Genomic DNA, 15,572 nt, shown 5'->3' with positions numbered 1-15,572 from the left:
TGTGAGGTTCTCCATCACTGCCTCTAGCTCTCCCCGCCCGCCAAGCCGTCACCACTTCCTTCCCTTCCCCTCTGCAGGTCTGCCACGCTTGCACCCTGTGCGCTGTCTCCCCCGAGGGTCCGCAGAACAGGCCACGTCTAATCTTCACCCACGCCTGGCATCCCCAGCACGCCGGGCTGTGTTGATCCCTTTCTGACTCACTTGGAAAAGTTCACGTGCCCAGGCTGGGCCCTTGGGCCCATGTGATTGCCAGCCAGGAAGGCAGCAGGAAGCGTCCTGCAGAGAGAAAGTGAGGTCTGGAACTTGCTGGGAAAGGAGGGGCGTGAAAGGGGTCCAGTTTTCCGGTGGCCCCTTCACCACCTGCACTAATCCCAGGCCTCTGGCTCTCCAAACCCCTCTAGGATCTTCAGTAACTTCCTAGTTGATGGGCCTGCCTGCAGCCTTGCCCTGCCTCGGTCACACGCCCTTCCCCTCCCAGCAAGTGCTCTATAACAGCGATTCCATCAGTTAACAACTGTCCACGGCCCCCATTGCCCGGATGGTCCTCTCTCCTTCACTGCTTGGCCTTTGGCCCGACCCTGTCCCCCTGCCCTCCATGACCCACTGGCGTTCCCCAGCACCGCAGACTGGTCGTCCCCAAGAGGCCCTTATTCCTACTGCTGTCTGTGCCTAGTCGCCCCCATCCCGCCATTGCTCCCCGCCAACTCCTACCTACGCGTTAAGGCCCAGGCAGAATGTCCCCTTCCAGATGAAGCCGTCCCTGATACCTTCTTCCGCTAGAACTGCTCACTTCCTTCCTGTGTCTCACGTTGCCGGGAGCACTTACTCTGCTGTTGGGACGCTGTTTGTGCTCCTGGTAACCTACCCTTCGTGGGGAGCCCCTGGAGGGTGGAGGTCATTCCCCTTCATCCACCCGTGCAGCCCGCACCCAGCAGACGCTGCACGAGTGTCCCCAGTAAGTGAATATGTGAATAAATGAATAAATGAGTACATCCAGGAGAGCACCTCCTCTCTCACGTTTTCTCATTTCTGATCGTTTCCCGAGGAGAGCATGTAGAGATGAGAAGCTGGGGGAAGTCAGGGTTCCTGGGCAAAATCCTCAACTTCACGGAGCACACGGCAGACGCTGGAGGACATCACTTTCCTGGCATTGCACGAGTGGGGGGCGGTTTAGGCAGTGCGCCCCTGCCGGGATCTCGGAGCCACTTGGGAGGGGCGAGCGGGCAGGGGGGTGGGGAGGCTGGGGGCCTGGCTGGGTGGGGCAGGTGGACGGCTCTGCCCTCCTGGGCGGGTGGGTGTGCCCCCCATGTGTGCTGCCTTCCTGCGTGCAAACCTGAAGTTAAAGCATCAGTAATGGGCGTGTGTATTGTTCTTCACAGAAGGTACTGTGTTTGTCTAAAGACTAAGAAGAAAGACGTACCTTTCCAACACGGCAAAGGTAGGTTTCAGGCAACCAGACAGGAGGGAACAAAGCAGCTTTCCCAAAGCGAAAAGTGCAGGCTGCCAGTGTCCCTCAGAGCGGGCAGCAGGCCCCGTGCAGGGAGGCCGGCCCACCCACCTGGAGGGCAGAGGACAGCTTGCTGGGCCCCAGGTGCTCAGCTGGAAGCCACCCCTCCTCCCCTCCGGCCTCCAGGCTCTGCCCGCGGAGGAGAGGACGCAGGGCCAGCAGGTCACGGTTCTAAAGTTCCAGAGGGAGGCCCCCCAGGGGTGGCGTCCCGGGCAAGCCAACGTCAGAGGTGGAAGGGCATTGTAGCAGAGCCTAGGACAGACGGACAGGCAGGCAGACCCTGCACCCTGTGCATATGGCCCTGCGGACTCTGTGTGTCGGGGCACCAGGTCCTCGGCTCTGACCTTCTCACTCCTGGGTGTTAGCGGAGGGGAGAGAGGGGCTGAAGGAGACGTTCTAGGATCTGTTCTGAAATCCCAAGGCGGCAGATGGGGACGGAGCCTGGGACCGGCCCTCTGCCCCAAATCAGCCCCGGCCAGGGGGTGCCCAGCCGGGACCGCCCTTTGACCATCTCCATCCCCCACCAGTAGGGTTGTTTCTCCTTCTGAGCTAGAGGCCCATCCGGTTCTGGGCACCTTCACCTTCCCCACTGGGGCGATGGCAACGACCTTGCAACACGACCTCCATTCCCACCCACTGGAGCGGCCGGCTCAGGGTCCAGAGCCTGGCCTGCTGGGAGCTGTCCCTTTACACTCACTGTTCCAGGGGAGTTTACTGAATACCCAAGGGCCCCCTTCCTCTCCTTAAAACAGACATGGCTGTAGTGCCTGCTCTTGGGGCTGGTGTGAGGATGACTCACCGCTCGTCCTGCAGATCCCGAACACGTAAGGGAGAGGTTTGTCCCATTGGACAGCGGAGGCCCAATTCACTGCCCCAGGCTCCCCAGAGGAAGGACAGGAGAGCTTCTGAGTCCCCACAGCCATCCTGTAGAGGCCGCCGCCCTGTTCTCCAGAACCGCACTTGCCTGGCAGAGCCCAGTTACCCACCGTTTCCCTCTCTAGAGAATTTAGGCCCCTTGCTCGGGGTGCAGAGAATAGGGAACTGGGAGGAGGAGCTGCAGGCCCCTGAGACGTCTGCCCGTGAGCAGAAGCGTCCTAACTGCCGACTTTCAGAAAGGCGGTTCTAGAATGTGTGCAGTTTGAACATTTTGATTGTCATTTAGGATTCAGGGTTTGGTTTTTGGTTGTTTTTTTTTTGCGGTACGTGGGCCTCTCACTGTCGTGGCCTCTCCAGTTGCGGAGCACAGGCTCCGGACGCGCAGGCTCAGCGGCCATGGCTCACGGGCCCAGCCGCTCCGCGGCATGTGGGATCCTCCCGGACCGGGGCACGAACCCACGTCCCCTGCATCGGCAGGCGGACTCTCAACCACTGCGCCACCAGGGAAGCCCTAGGATTCAGTTTTAACGGGCAAAACTACCCAAATCCACTTTTCTTTCTCTTCGACAGCAAGAAAGTTTGGGTAATTTGGAGAGGGGGCATTAGGCCAAAGTAAGATGACAAGATTTCACCAAGTGTAGCGTTTGCCGTTGTCTTTAGACCATGAGATGGTGCTGAACAACAGCAGGAGAGTCGGCATCCTGCAGTTGGATCTACACGCCATCATGCGTCAGGGCGCCTTGGGTATTTCCCAGCAAGCCCTGACGAGTAACCCGAGCGGCACTGACGACCTGGAGGGGAACACAGAGATGAAATGTACTCCTCCTTCCTCAGCTGCTTGGTTGCAGTGTTCGGTATATAATCAGGGCTGCTATGGCCATCACTGATTTATAGATTTCCTAATAGAATTAGAACGTTCCTCTTTGACGTTATAATTTACCTGCTCGCACACCTCTTCCTGCAGAAGGTGAGGAGTGCCCCGAGAACCCTCTTCCAGGGCCTGCCCTGGGGTCCATAGTGCCAGGACGTATTTGCCGAGCGAGTGTGGTTGCTGATTGACAATATTTCTTGTCTCCTTTGGAAAACCCTCCTGCACCCCTCTTGCAGATGCACAGATCGCCTCTTCGGGCCTGAGTGGGATTGACCTAGCTCTCTGCCTTGCCAGTTTCTGCTCTAACTGTAGTTTTGTTTGTTTGTTTGTTTGTTTACGCACCCTCGCAGCTTGTGGGATTTTAGTTCCCCGACCAGGGATTGAACCCAAGCCCACGGCAGTGAGAGGACAGAGCCCTAACCACTGGACCGCCAGGGAATTCCTGCACCAAGTGTTATTTTTAACAATGTGAAGTTTAACGGTGGTGCTTTGACGTTATTTCACTACTTTACAAACAAGTGCTATATAAGCCCATGAATATTCGTGCCCTTTGCTATTGTCCGGGGAAGGGGGAATTTCCCCCTCTACCCGTCTTGAGTTCTCCTGGCTGGATTAATAATCAACCTGGCGCAAGACAGGTTCACAGGAGAAAAAGACACAAATTTTAAATCACGTGCACAGAGGTCTTATAGAAATGGGACCTAAGAAGTAGACAAAGAAGCTTAGGTTTTGGGGTGCCCAATTAGTGAAGAAGCTAAACAGAATTGGGGCTTGGGTAGTAAATTAAAGAACTAACATGGTTTGGGACTTCCCTGGCTGTCCAGTGGTTAGGACTCCGTGCTTTCATGGCCGAGGGCCTGGGTTCAATCCCTGCTCGGGGAACTAAGATCCTACAAGTTTGGCGGCGCGGCCAAAAAAAAAAAAAAAAGTAACATGGTTTGCTTATACATGGTTTGTTCTCAGCCTGAATTCCCTTTCTCTGGGGATAAGCGTGTCTCTTTACATCCTGGTGCCGGAAGGGCACCTTTCACACCGGAGATTTATTTCCTGTTTTCAGGGAGACCGAGGGGGAGGGTCAGTGTCCTTCCTGTGTTGGCCGTTTCTCAAGTAACTTTTCAATCAAATTAACCAATATGCCACTGCGGCACATTTTGGAGCCGCGTACTCTGGGCCCCGACACTATCTGACAATTGTAGTTGATCTTAAGGAAGAAAATCTCCATTCTGATGCCAAAATCTGGCCTCCGTACGCTGGTGCCAGATTAAATCTCAGCGTTGTGGGTGAAGTAGAAAGAAACAGCTTTATTGCTTTGCCAGGTAAGCGGGCCACAGCGGGCTCATGCCCTCAAGACGGTGTGTCCTGCCCTGGAGGGGGTCGTGAGGAGTCTTATAGCGGTCAAGGAGCAGGGCGTGGTCAGCTCGTGGACACTCTTCTGATTGGCTGGTGGTGAGGTCATCGGGAGTCGGCATCATCAACCTTCTGGTTCCAACCGGTCTGGGGTCTCTGGGGTCTCCGTGCTCGTGGGCAGCAGACAGTTAACTTCGCCCACCTGGAGGGGGTTTCAGTATCTGCAAAACAGCTCAAGGAAGAGGGCTCAGAATATTCTCTAGAGTCCTTGAGGAGGAACTAAAGGTCCTTGACTGTGTTTAATGGCTAAAGTATTACTATTTTGTCTTGCTTGCCTGTTTTCCTTTCTTTCTGCATTTTCTCACTTCTCTGATTAAATTTCTTCTTTGGCTAAAGTTTTTCTACAGACAAAAGGCAGGCGGAGGACACGGGTGGAGGTCTATTCTGGGAAGGCCCCGTAGGGTCCTCCCTCAGTTACAGTTCCACGAAGAGCTGGCTTACGCGTGGTTACATCACCGAGAGGGGACAGTCACCACAGCAGGAGGCTCCCCACTCGGGGGGAGCCGGGAGCTGCTTCAGGAGGGGCCGCAGACCAGTTACCACCTCCTCCCCCGGTCGCTAGGCTTTGGTCTGAGGGCTGCCAGGAGGGGTCAGCCATGCATAAAGCTGCCTCCCAGTGCCTGAAGCCCCCTCAAGGTGTGGGCTGTGGGCTTCATCACGGCCCGCCCAACACGGGGCTGCACACGGGGCACCTCGGCATTTCACCACCAGATGGCTACGTGGATTCAGCGATGCATTAGAAGCACCGCAAAGTATCCTGTCCTCTTCCTTTGACCTTGAGCGGGGGCTGACTTGGTAGGATTGAACCAGTTATTAAAATAGTGAAATGGGTCCTTACTTGCTGCTAAGTAGCTCCCTCCCCCCACTGCTTGCCTGTCCCTTGATTATATCCCCTGTCCCTACTGCCTGGCTGTCCCAAATCCTCCCCTGGGAGACTCCCCTCCAACCAGACCAGCAGCTGAAAGGTGAACACCTAACCCAGCAGGCTTCAGGGCAATGGAAGCCCCCCTCCCAGGCCACTGGCTTCCCCAGCAATCCCAGCTGGCTGCCCAAACCTTGCTCTCACCCCCAGCCCAAGCCCAGGGAGACCCAGGAGGCATGAGGCCTCTCCCCCAGGTGCCCGCCAGCCTGCCAGGGGCTCCTGGGCTCCTGTTGGCATCCTTGCATGTCCTTTGCAGAGGGTGCAGAGCCGGCAGGGAGACAGCATGACCCCTGGCAGACGAATGCCTGAGATGTGCCTGGAAGATCTTCCAGACGGAGCCTGACCAAATGTGCACCAGGGCCATGGCAGCCCACTGGGTTATCTAAATCTCCTTGGCACATGGGGGCACTCAGACAGATGCGCTTCCACTGTCCTTCCACTCTCAGCGCTGCCTGCGCGGGTGCGGGACCCAAGTCCCAGTGTCGCACACTTGGGCTGCAGCCCTCGGGCCTGTACTGACAGGGTCTGTAGCCCTGGGCAACTCACCTAACATCCCTCAGCGGCTTTGATGTCCACCGTCAGTTAAAGGACTTGAACAAACTACCCCCTTTATAAAAATGGCAGGGATGGGTGAGGTCACGTCTGTACCCTGCAGTGAGCTCACTTGGAGCCCGGTTCTGTGTGATTACAAGGTGTCGTTATGATTTCAAACTCTTTCTTCCCATTTCAACAAGTAGCCGAGGGGATTGCTAGAAGGCGAGACCACAGAGCTCTGAACCAGATGACCTGGGGTGACAGACCCAGCCCAAGGCAGCCTTTGTGTTCAAAATGAGGGCGAGGCCGCGGGGAATTCCTTTGAACTGCAGTGGGATGTTATCCCCTAGGTCACCTGGGATACAAATACCTACGGGGAAATTCTGCTCTACCGCTCACAATCGGGTTTGTTTTGTCTGTTGATAGGTTTGAGCAGTTTAACTTCTTTGCTGGGCTTGTCAACAGACCTCAGTGTATTCCTGAATTGTCTGTCTTCAAGCCTCCAAACATTTGTCTTCCAGGTACAAAACCACGATTTTTTTTTTTTTTTCAGTAGAAGAAGTGGGTGTGGGTCATCCTAGCTACATTATAGCACTGAGTGCCCAGGACCTGGTGCAAAGGAAAAGGTTTTCTCTGGCGCTCTGGACAGAAATGTGTCAAGGCCGGGACGGGGGTCCAGGGTGGGGAAGTGGTGTCTCAGAGGCTGTACATGCAACTCTGTGTGTGTGTTTGCTTGCAAGTGAGCACATGTGTGCATATGTGAGCGTGTCTGTGCGTGGGAGGGCACGTGAGTGGGTGTGGGCAGGTAAGTGTTGGTGTGCAGTTGAGGATGCGTGCACCAAGCGGGAGTGTTCAGGAGGGAGATGGGTTGGTCTGTTTGGGGAGAATGGCGCTCATCTGGGGGTTTTGCAGACAGTCCCAGTAAGGTGTCAGGCTCGGGTTCACAAAAGCCAAGATGAATTGGTTTCGGACGTGGGCGGGTTTGGCCCTTCTGCTGGTCGTGTCACTTGGACTTCTCAGTAGGCCCGTTGGCTTGACTGTCGTCATCACCCTCATCGGCAGTCACGTTACCAAATCAGGTCCAGCTGCTTGCAGCGCAAAAATCAATACTCAAGAGAGGCAGATGTCGGCAGGAAGGGAAACTGCCTTTGAGCAGAATACCGGCAGTCCGGGGAGACGGTGGACTCAGTGTTCTCCAAAACCGTCTCCGAAGGTTCTGCTTGGCCGAGAAAGTTTTTAAAGCGGAAAAGGGAAGTCATCTCAGGTAATCACTGAGATGGGGGGTCAGAGTGGTCACCATGCCCCACTGTGTGCAGGCTTGTCGACTTCCTGTGCTCTTTCTTTAGATGCTGTCGTGTTCACACAGTCCTTGAGATTACTGAAGGGGAAGCTGGGGAAGAGATCGGTCATCATTTCTATTTCTTTGATCTATGGAAAGAACCTACAAGTTAGGCAAAGTATCGTGTGATCAAAAGATTTGAAAGGTGTGCTAGGGCCAGAGATGAGTAGAGCATGGGGGCGCCTGGTTTGAGGTTAGTGACAAGACGAAGGGACCTCCTGCAAAGAGCTCTTTTCTGCCCAAAGCTGCTTACAGTCACCCTGTAAGAGCGGAGGATGCTGTCAGGGGAAGCCCCAGCACCCTGGCCCCAGTGGGCCTGAAACACGGGGCCTCCCGCCCCTCGAGGCGTCATCCTCTGAAGGCCGAGGCAACAGGAAAAGACCTTGACGAGGGAGTTGGGTTCCACTGGGAGGGGTGGGCGTAGGGAAAGTGGGGGACCGGTCTAGGGAAAAGGGGGGCATCTCTGCAGCTCTCTGCAGCAAGGACCTGGAGGGCCTGGGACCAGAACGTGACTCGGGTTTTCTCCTTAAGCCTCCAGCCACATGTCTTCCTGCCCCCTCCATCTCCCCCAGAAAACCCAGGAAGGAGCTTGAAAGCTGGTTCCAAGCCTTGGCAGGTGTCTGTTTCCATTCTTTGCTCCTTGGATATAGTCTTTCCAGATTCTGTGTGGTTTTGATTCCCTCTCCTTGGTCCTCGGCAAAGCTCACTTGTACCAGCAGTAATGCGCGGGTGCATAGCTGCAGAGACAGCGATTCATTCGACAGGATGAAGCTCTCCATCCTCTGGTCCTTGTTTCAGACACTCACGCAGCCTCCACTTCACCCCCGCTGAGCCCCCTGAGACCGTTGGTACCGGTCCTGCATGCAAGACCGTGTAACGCGGTGTTTCTGTCCTCACCCTTGCAGCATCACGAGTGAGGCGTCTTCTTCGAAAAAGGGTGGTTTTGTAACTGCCTGCCTTTGAAGGGCTTGTTTTTGTAAAACAACCTGGCTGATAAAAAAACAAACAAACAAAAAACCCACAGACTGTTGTCAATGAGATACTCAGACTGTTAAAATGTGAAGCCTCGGGCTTGTCCACGATGACTAATGGCCTCAAGTTGTTAGCACCTGGCAGAGCCAGAGGAGAGAAATGCTCAGCTCTGTCCTGCTTCATTTGTTCCCTTGGTCCTCGTGCAGTTTGGGCCCAGGGGTCCTTTCTAAATGTAGGAACCTGAGGTGTCACGCTGCCGGCGAGAGGAGGAAAGCTGGGTAATGTCTGTGTTCACTTGTGAATGTTTGTGCGGAGATCGCCCACAGCTCCTTCTCTGGATGGTTTTAGGAAGCATCCTTGTGTGTGTTGAACACCAGCAGGGCTCCCCCCGAGAGCCCCGTTCCAGGTGGTCCCAAGTCGTGCGGGGAGGATGCCGCTGCCGCAGGGAGTCTGTTCCCAAACCCAAGTTCACGTGCCCGATGCACAGTGAGGCCACACAAACCGAGAGGCTGGAGTTCGGAGCAGAGAAAGGTTTACTGCAGGGCCCAGCAAGGAGACGAGGAAGGAGATGGGTGGCTCGTGCTCAGAATACCCCGGGACTCCCGGAAGGGTTTCAACAAAGCAATTTGAAAGGCCAGGGGAGGGGCGGGGCCGGTCCCGGGGTGTGTGATCAGCTCGTGCACGATCCTCTGATTGGTTGGTGGTGATCAGTCCTTAGGCCCCAGCAGGTCTCATGATCATCAGGTAGTTAATTTCTTCCATTTGGTGGGAGGCGGGTTTTAGCATCTGAAACCCTCAGGAAATATGCGGGAGATACTATTATCCAGGTACTTCAGAGAGGAGCTACAGCAGAGGATATTGGGGTGGGGGGGGGTTCTGTCCTGGGAGGGCCCCATAGGGTCCCGCTTGGTTACAGGTCCACACCCACCCAGAGCCCAGGGTGGGCCTTTGGGGGCTCTCAGCGGGGGCTGAACAGAAACCGAGAGGAAAGGGCATCTCCTTATTCCTGGCCAGTCCCTGCCGTTCTTCCTCAGAGACTTGCGGTTGAGTGTCTGGGTGGTCCTCACACAGTAGAGTCAGGAGAGACTCGGGGGGCTCACTCCAACCTGTGCCGGAAATTACATACGCCTCTGTTGGTTTGTAACTCACCTGAAGTGTGGCCCGAGGCCGCTGTCAATCTAGTGGGGAGTTCCTTAGTCTGCACGTGGAGGCATCTCCCCGGTACCCAGTTTAGTGCCACTCAGGCCATCCGATGACCTTGGCTCCGCTGGACCCACAGGTGGGCCTTCCAGGCCTCAGATAATTCACGCGGCGCAGCGGCCCGCTTTGTGCCTTGCACAGTCGGCACCCGTCCTCCCGTCACTGTGGGACTCTGGGCCCCTTCTTCACGGTGTGAGACTCGCCACGTGTAAGTTAGCCCCCGACCCTCTCAGAGGCAGCTGCCGAGGGGGCTGCAGCAAGGCCGTCCCGCAGGCCTCCCTCCCCTGTTGCTCCCCACAAGTGACCTTTTTCTAAAAAGAATTGTGTGGAAGTCAGCTGCTCTCCCACCTCCTGCCTTCTCCCCGCCCACTTCAAAGGGTTCTGCCTGGGGCCATCCCCACAGGTGATGGTGCAAGACCCGGCCTGGGCCTGGGCCGCCTCACCTCGGCTTTCCTTCTTCCTGCCCCACTTTGACCTCGTGAGACTGTCTGTGCGCCACCCGTGGGTGCATGTGACAACACGCTCGCCTTGATTTTTATCATAAACCCCAGCATTTTCTTCTCTCTAAAATGTCACAGCCGAGCAGAAGCAAAGCGGAGTTTATCAGATTGGCCGCCAGCTTCCAGCTGAGATGGACTTTCCTCCTCACGGCCCGTGAGCAAAGCTATGACCCTCTGGCACAGAGACAGCTTCGGTAAGTCCGAGAACGCACAGCATTTTGTATTCTACCTTTTACAGATGTTATTACAGCCTAAGCGTTTTCCACATTGCTATGTGGAGCCCACTCGTCTTTTTCTCACCTTTTTATGTAAAATATGACACGCAGAGAACCACACACACAAAACCATATTAATCTCATTATTATGGCAAGATGGTAGTTCATCAAACAGCTGGACCACACCTCACTCTCCTGTCAATGAAAATAATCAATGAACAATCTAAAATAAGAATAGAAAAGGGTTTTATGTGAGCCAGACTGAGGACTAGCTTGGAAGCCAGCTTCCCAGATGACTCTGAGAAACTGCTCCGGAGAGCAGCACAGTTTTATATCTTGTCAAAACAAAGAACATTAAACAAGTCAGGGTTTCATTTCTTCAAGGTTATTTAAAAAAAAAAAAAAAAAAAAAGAACAGACCAGCACGTACCCAGCAAGTCAGTATGGCCTTGTCACCTGCGAAGGGGGACTTAACCATCAAAGGAGTAACAAGTATCGGTGTCCCAGGAAGGGAGGCATTTCATCTTTATTTTTAACATGGACATTTTTACTTCTGGTCAGTGTGTCCTTTTCTCTAATAATTAAAGCCGAGGTACAGTGTAAGCTTTGATAGGCCACATACAGGCTATTTTAGTTAGCATCAAACTCAAGTTCACTCATGTATAAGCCAGAATGACTTCCCGGTATCTCAATACGTGGACATGTCTTTTGTCACTCCCCTGCCACCGTTGTCGGATGCGCAGGAAACCTCCCCTGGCTTTTGAATTGTGCGTTTTCAGACATCGTGAGCAAAGCGACAAGCATCCTCTTTTTCTCCATCTCCCGACTGAGCTGGACCAAGAAATGGGTTCTTCGGGGGCACCCAGATTTAACCTTCAGGAATAAGAGTTGATAAAGTCCCCACTGCGTGCAGATGGTGGAAAGAGTAAAGCAGTGTCTGTTTTGCCAACTTTCTGGTCCACTAGAGGGTCTTTCTGGGCCCAGGGGGTCCCATCTGTCACAGCTGTGGTACAGACACAGCACAGGAGAGTCGCGGGGAGGGACAGTCACCACTGAGCCCCCCAGCCCCACGGAGGCGATCAGTCGTTTCAGCAGATGTCGTGCATCCCTGCAAAGTCCCAGGCACCTTCCTGGGCACTGGACACACAGCCGTGGACAGACAGACAGAGCCTCCAGCCCACAAACTCACACACCTATCAGGGCAAAGAATCCCTGCCCCAGGGCTGCCAGATGCCCTTGCAGCGGGTACACAGGACAGGAGGAGTAGACAAGCCCTGTTCTAGACCATTCTGCAAACACTGGGGCCCTTTGGAGGGTTGTGGCTGTACACAGCCATATATGTGACCCCCATTCGTCATGAGGCTGTCCCCGCAGATGAAGGTCAGCACAGAGTTCACGTGCAGCCACAGGAGGAAAGCCAGCTCTGTGGTTAGTGCAGTCGACTGAAAAAATGCACAGCCTGAAAGTTGAGAGTTGTGTTTGATTTGGTGGACAAACCCGAGGACTAAGGTCCGGGACACAGCATCTCAGATCACTCCGGGGGACGGCTCCGAAGAGGCCAGGTGGGGGCCGGGGTAGATAGGAGCCGTTTTTGCAACAAAGACCAGGTAGTCGGAACATCAAAAGATGACTGTTAATTAAAGAAAACCGGACATCTCGAGGTAAAGAGTTTAGCACTTTTCTACGTATGGGAAGACGCAAGAGTCTGGGCTCTCTGGCATCGTTCCTTTGATGTGCTCCTCGGCTATCTGGGGCCAGTATCCTGTGTTTTCTCCTCCTGAGTCTCCTCAGGGTGCACGGCTGGGGGCGGCTGCAGCAGCTCACTGCTAGATGGGGGGCCTCCCGCCCGGATCCTGAGCTCCCTCAGGGCGCACGGTCTCGGGGTGGCTGTCATGTGACGGCCTGATGTCTGCAACACCCTTTGTTTACTGATACGGCCGGTGGCGTCCTCAGTTCACAGTGCTTTCCCCTCGGCCTTCTAGGGCCTTCATGTGAAGTCAGAGTATTCACACCACTAGTTTTTCCCCTTCACGTGGACCATGGTTTCACAAAGTTAAACAAGCCAGGAGTTGTTTGTGGGTCAGGCTTATTCCAGCCCAGGCCATGCCTCTCATGGAGCCAGATTCTCTCACCTGAGATCTAGCAGAGAATAGTGAATATTGTATAAAGCTTTGAAATGGACAGAAAGGGTCAACACACCCTTTTGGTCTTCCGTGGTCTTTTGAGTTATTTTACGAATCTTGTAAGTTGTAGCAGACAGATACTACTGCAGGTGATTCTCCTCCACACAGTGCAAACCAGTGCGCCAGCGGGATGCAGTTGATAACTGCCCTGAGCACAGAGTTGTGTGGCGTCTGTTTGTAGATTACTGTCAGCGGCATTCTTTGTTGTCTACGTATGTATGTATGTTTAGTGTCTTGAATTCTCTCTCCTTTTTAAAAAAAAATTTTTATTTATTTATTTTTGGCTGCGTTGGGTTTTCACTGCTGCACCTGGGCTTTCTCTAGTTGCGGCGAGCTGGGGCTACTCTTCGTTGCGGTGCGTGGGCTTCTCATTGCAGTGGCTTCTCTTGTTGCAGAGCACGGGCTCTAGTCGCGTGGGCTTCAGTAGTTGTGGCATGCAGGCTCAGTAGTTGTGGCACACAGGCTTAGTTGCTCCGCGGCATGTGGGATCTTCCCGGACCAGGGCTCAAACCCGTGTCCCCTGCATCGGCAGGTGGATTCTCAACCACTGCGCCACCAGGGAAGTCCTGAATTCTCTTTTGAATCAGCTGCAACATCTTACTAGTTCCCTCATTAATTGAGTCCCGTGAAATCTTTAACACACATTCACTTTATATCTGTATAAGAGTCGTGGTTTTATCTTCATTAAGTAATTGTCTTTTAACGATTATAATAGGCCAGATTCCTGTGTAGCACAGGGAACTCTACTCAGTGCTCTGTGGTGACCTACATGGGAAGGAAATCCAAAAAAGAGGGGATCTGTGTATACGTACAGCTGATTCACTTTGCTGTACAGCAGAAACTAACAAAATGTTGTAAAAAACTATACTCCAATAAAAATTAAAAAGGAAAGAAAAGCATTAATAGCCAAAAAAGAAAAAGAGAGAGAGAGGCAAGGATGGGAATGTTACTTCTTACAAGATTCACAAGCAAGGTGTAATTTGAAAAGAGATCCAAAGAAAGTAGGAAGAAGGAGAGGTGTGAGAGCCTTCCAGAAGGGAGGGAGAATGAATCAGAGACATGAAGTAGCCCCTGGACCCCCGTGATGTTATTGCCCGTGAGTTTAAAATGATTAAGGAATTTAAAATCCTCATTGGTTTCCAGGAATATGGTAAGCTAGTGTAGTTGACAACTCATCAGGTGAACACAATACTTGTTAGAAAAACTATAAAATATCTTTAAAGCATCAAAAAGCGGGCAAGGGACTTCCCTGTCAGTCCAGTGTTTAGGACCCCTCGCTTCCACCGCAGGGGGTACGCATTCGATCCCTGGTGGGGGAACTAAGATCCCGCAGCCAAAAAACGGCCCAAAAAACCAAAACATAAAAAAAAAAAAAAAAAACAAGCAATATTGTAACAAATTCAATATAGACTTAAAAAATGGTCCCCATCAAAGAAAAAACCTTTAAAACAATAAAAATAAAAAACATAAACACCAAGGCGATGTTTTGCAGTCCACACAACTTGGATGACCTCTTAGTAGAGGGCAGTCATCAAACATCACACCTGCCCAGGGTGGGGAGTCCAGTGGCACAGCTCACACACCAGAACACCCAGAGGGCTGCACTGCAGGTAGGGGTGAGTCAGAAGTAAGGCTGCACTCCTGACCCCTCCTACCTGCCTCCACCCACCCAGGAAACAACAAAGAGACTTGCTGAGTGTCTCAGGGTGGGGAGAGCTGTCCTGAGAAATTGTAACCAAGAGCTTGCCCCAGATCAGATTTTAAAAACATTTTTTTGGAGATATACATACCCTAAATTCTTCTCATTTAAAGTGTACAATTTGTTGATGAAAAAATTAATCAGTAGTCCATCTCAGAAAGGAAAATGTTTATTTGAGCCAACCTGAGGATTATTCAGAAAGCTCTGAGAACAGTTCTGCCTTGACCTGTCAGAGGTCAAAGCATAGTTATATAAGTTTTTGAGACAAAAGGTTATACGTCAAATGGCATATTATTGACAGTTTACACCATCCAGATCTACACGGACAAAGTGAAGAGCTGGTCATGGGTCATCCTGGCCCCTTACAAGATTAAGAAGGAAGGTTATCTCCTAAGGAGATCTGGTTAACGCAGATACACAGTATACACTATAGAGAAGGCAAACAGGCAAAGACAAATTTTATAATTAAATTTTCTTGGCTTGCCATAAAACGTGAATTTCATTTCATCAAATTCAGTGATTTTAGCATATCTAGAGAGCTGTGCAACCATGACCTTGATCTAATTTTAGAACATTTTCATCACCTCAGAGAATCCCCACACACATTCACATTCATTACCTTTTCCGCTTTTTCCTGGCCCCCAGAAACACTCCTTTTATTGAAATGATAATTCCATTGAATGGATATACCACATTTTATTTACCCATTCATCATCTGATGGACACCCAGGTGGTTTTCACTTAATAGAAAACATGAATAAGTTCGTTTCCATTTGAATGATGCCTCTGTAAACATTTGTGTACAAGTTTTTGTGTGGACATATGTTTTCATTTCTCTTAGGTAGATACACCGAGGAGTGGGTTAGAGGGATAAATTAGGAGTTTGGGATTGACATATACACGCGACTATATTTCAGATAGATAACCAACAGGGACCTACTGTAGAGCACAGGGAACTCTGCTCAATATTCTGTAATAACCTAACTGGGAAAAGAATTTGAAAAAGAATAGGTATATGTATATGTGTACCTGAATCACTATGCTGTACACCTGAAACTAAGACAACTTTTTAAATCAACTCTACTCCAATATAAAATAAAATTTTTTTTAATTGTTTAGAATTACCTGAAAAAAATTTTTTTCAGAATAAATTGGATGTCCTAACAACTTCTAGTGATGACTTATGAGGATTTGTTTTTAATTTTGTTTCTAATCATTATTCACTCAGAGAGACCTGTGTACCCTCTACCCAGTTTCCCCTCTACCCAGTTTCCCCTAATACTTATATCTTAACAACTGGATTGTAACATCAAAAGCAGGAATTTTCCATTGATGCAATGTATGTGT

The 15,572-nt window shown here is 51.9% G+C and overlaps 1 protein-coding gene across 1 annotated transcript in view; it reads left to right on the top strand.

Moving 5' to 3' along the window:
* The window catches only part of RFX8 (regulatory factor X8), a gene marked incomplete at both ends in the record, with an annotated part of 65,064 nt that extends 50,431 nt beyond the window's left edge, over nt 1-14,633 (top strand). The window contains 8 exon segments of the mRNA XM_082851239.1: nt 1,380-1,396; nt 1,400-1,438; nt 3,044-3,047; nt 3,050-3,199; nt 6,544-6,638; nt 10,207-10,281; nt 10,283-10,322; nt 14,527-14,633. Coding sequence (XP_082707365.1) covers nt 1,380-1,396; nt 1,400-1,438; nt 3,044-3,047; nt 3,050-3,199; nt 6,544-6,638; nt 10,207-10,281; nt 10,283-10,322; nt 14,527-14,633 — 527 coding nt within the window.
* Between the last annotated feature and the right edge of the window lie 939 nt (nt 14,634-15,572).

This window comes from Leucopleurus acutus, assembly GCF_964270905.1.
Source record: "Leucopleurus acutus genome assembly, chromosome: 12".
NCBI lineage: Eukaryota > Metazoa > Chordata > Mammalia > Artiodactyla > Delphinidae > Leucopleurus > Leucopleurus acutus.
Note: the sequence above shows the minus strand (reverse complement) of the source record. Positions and strands in the feature narration are given on the sequence as shown.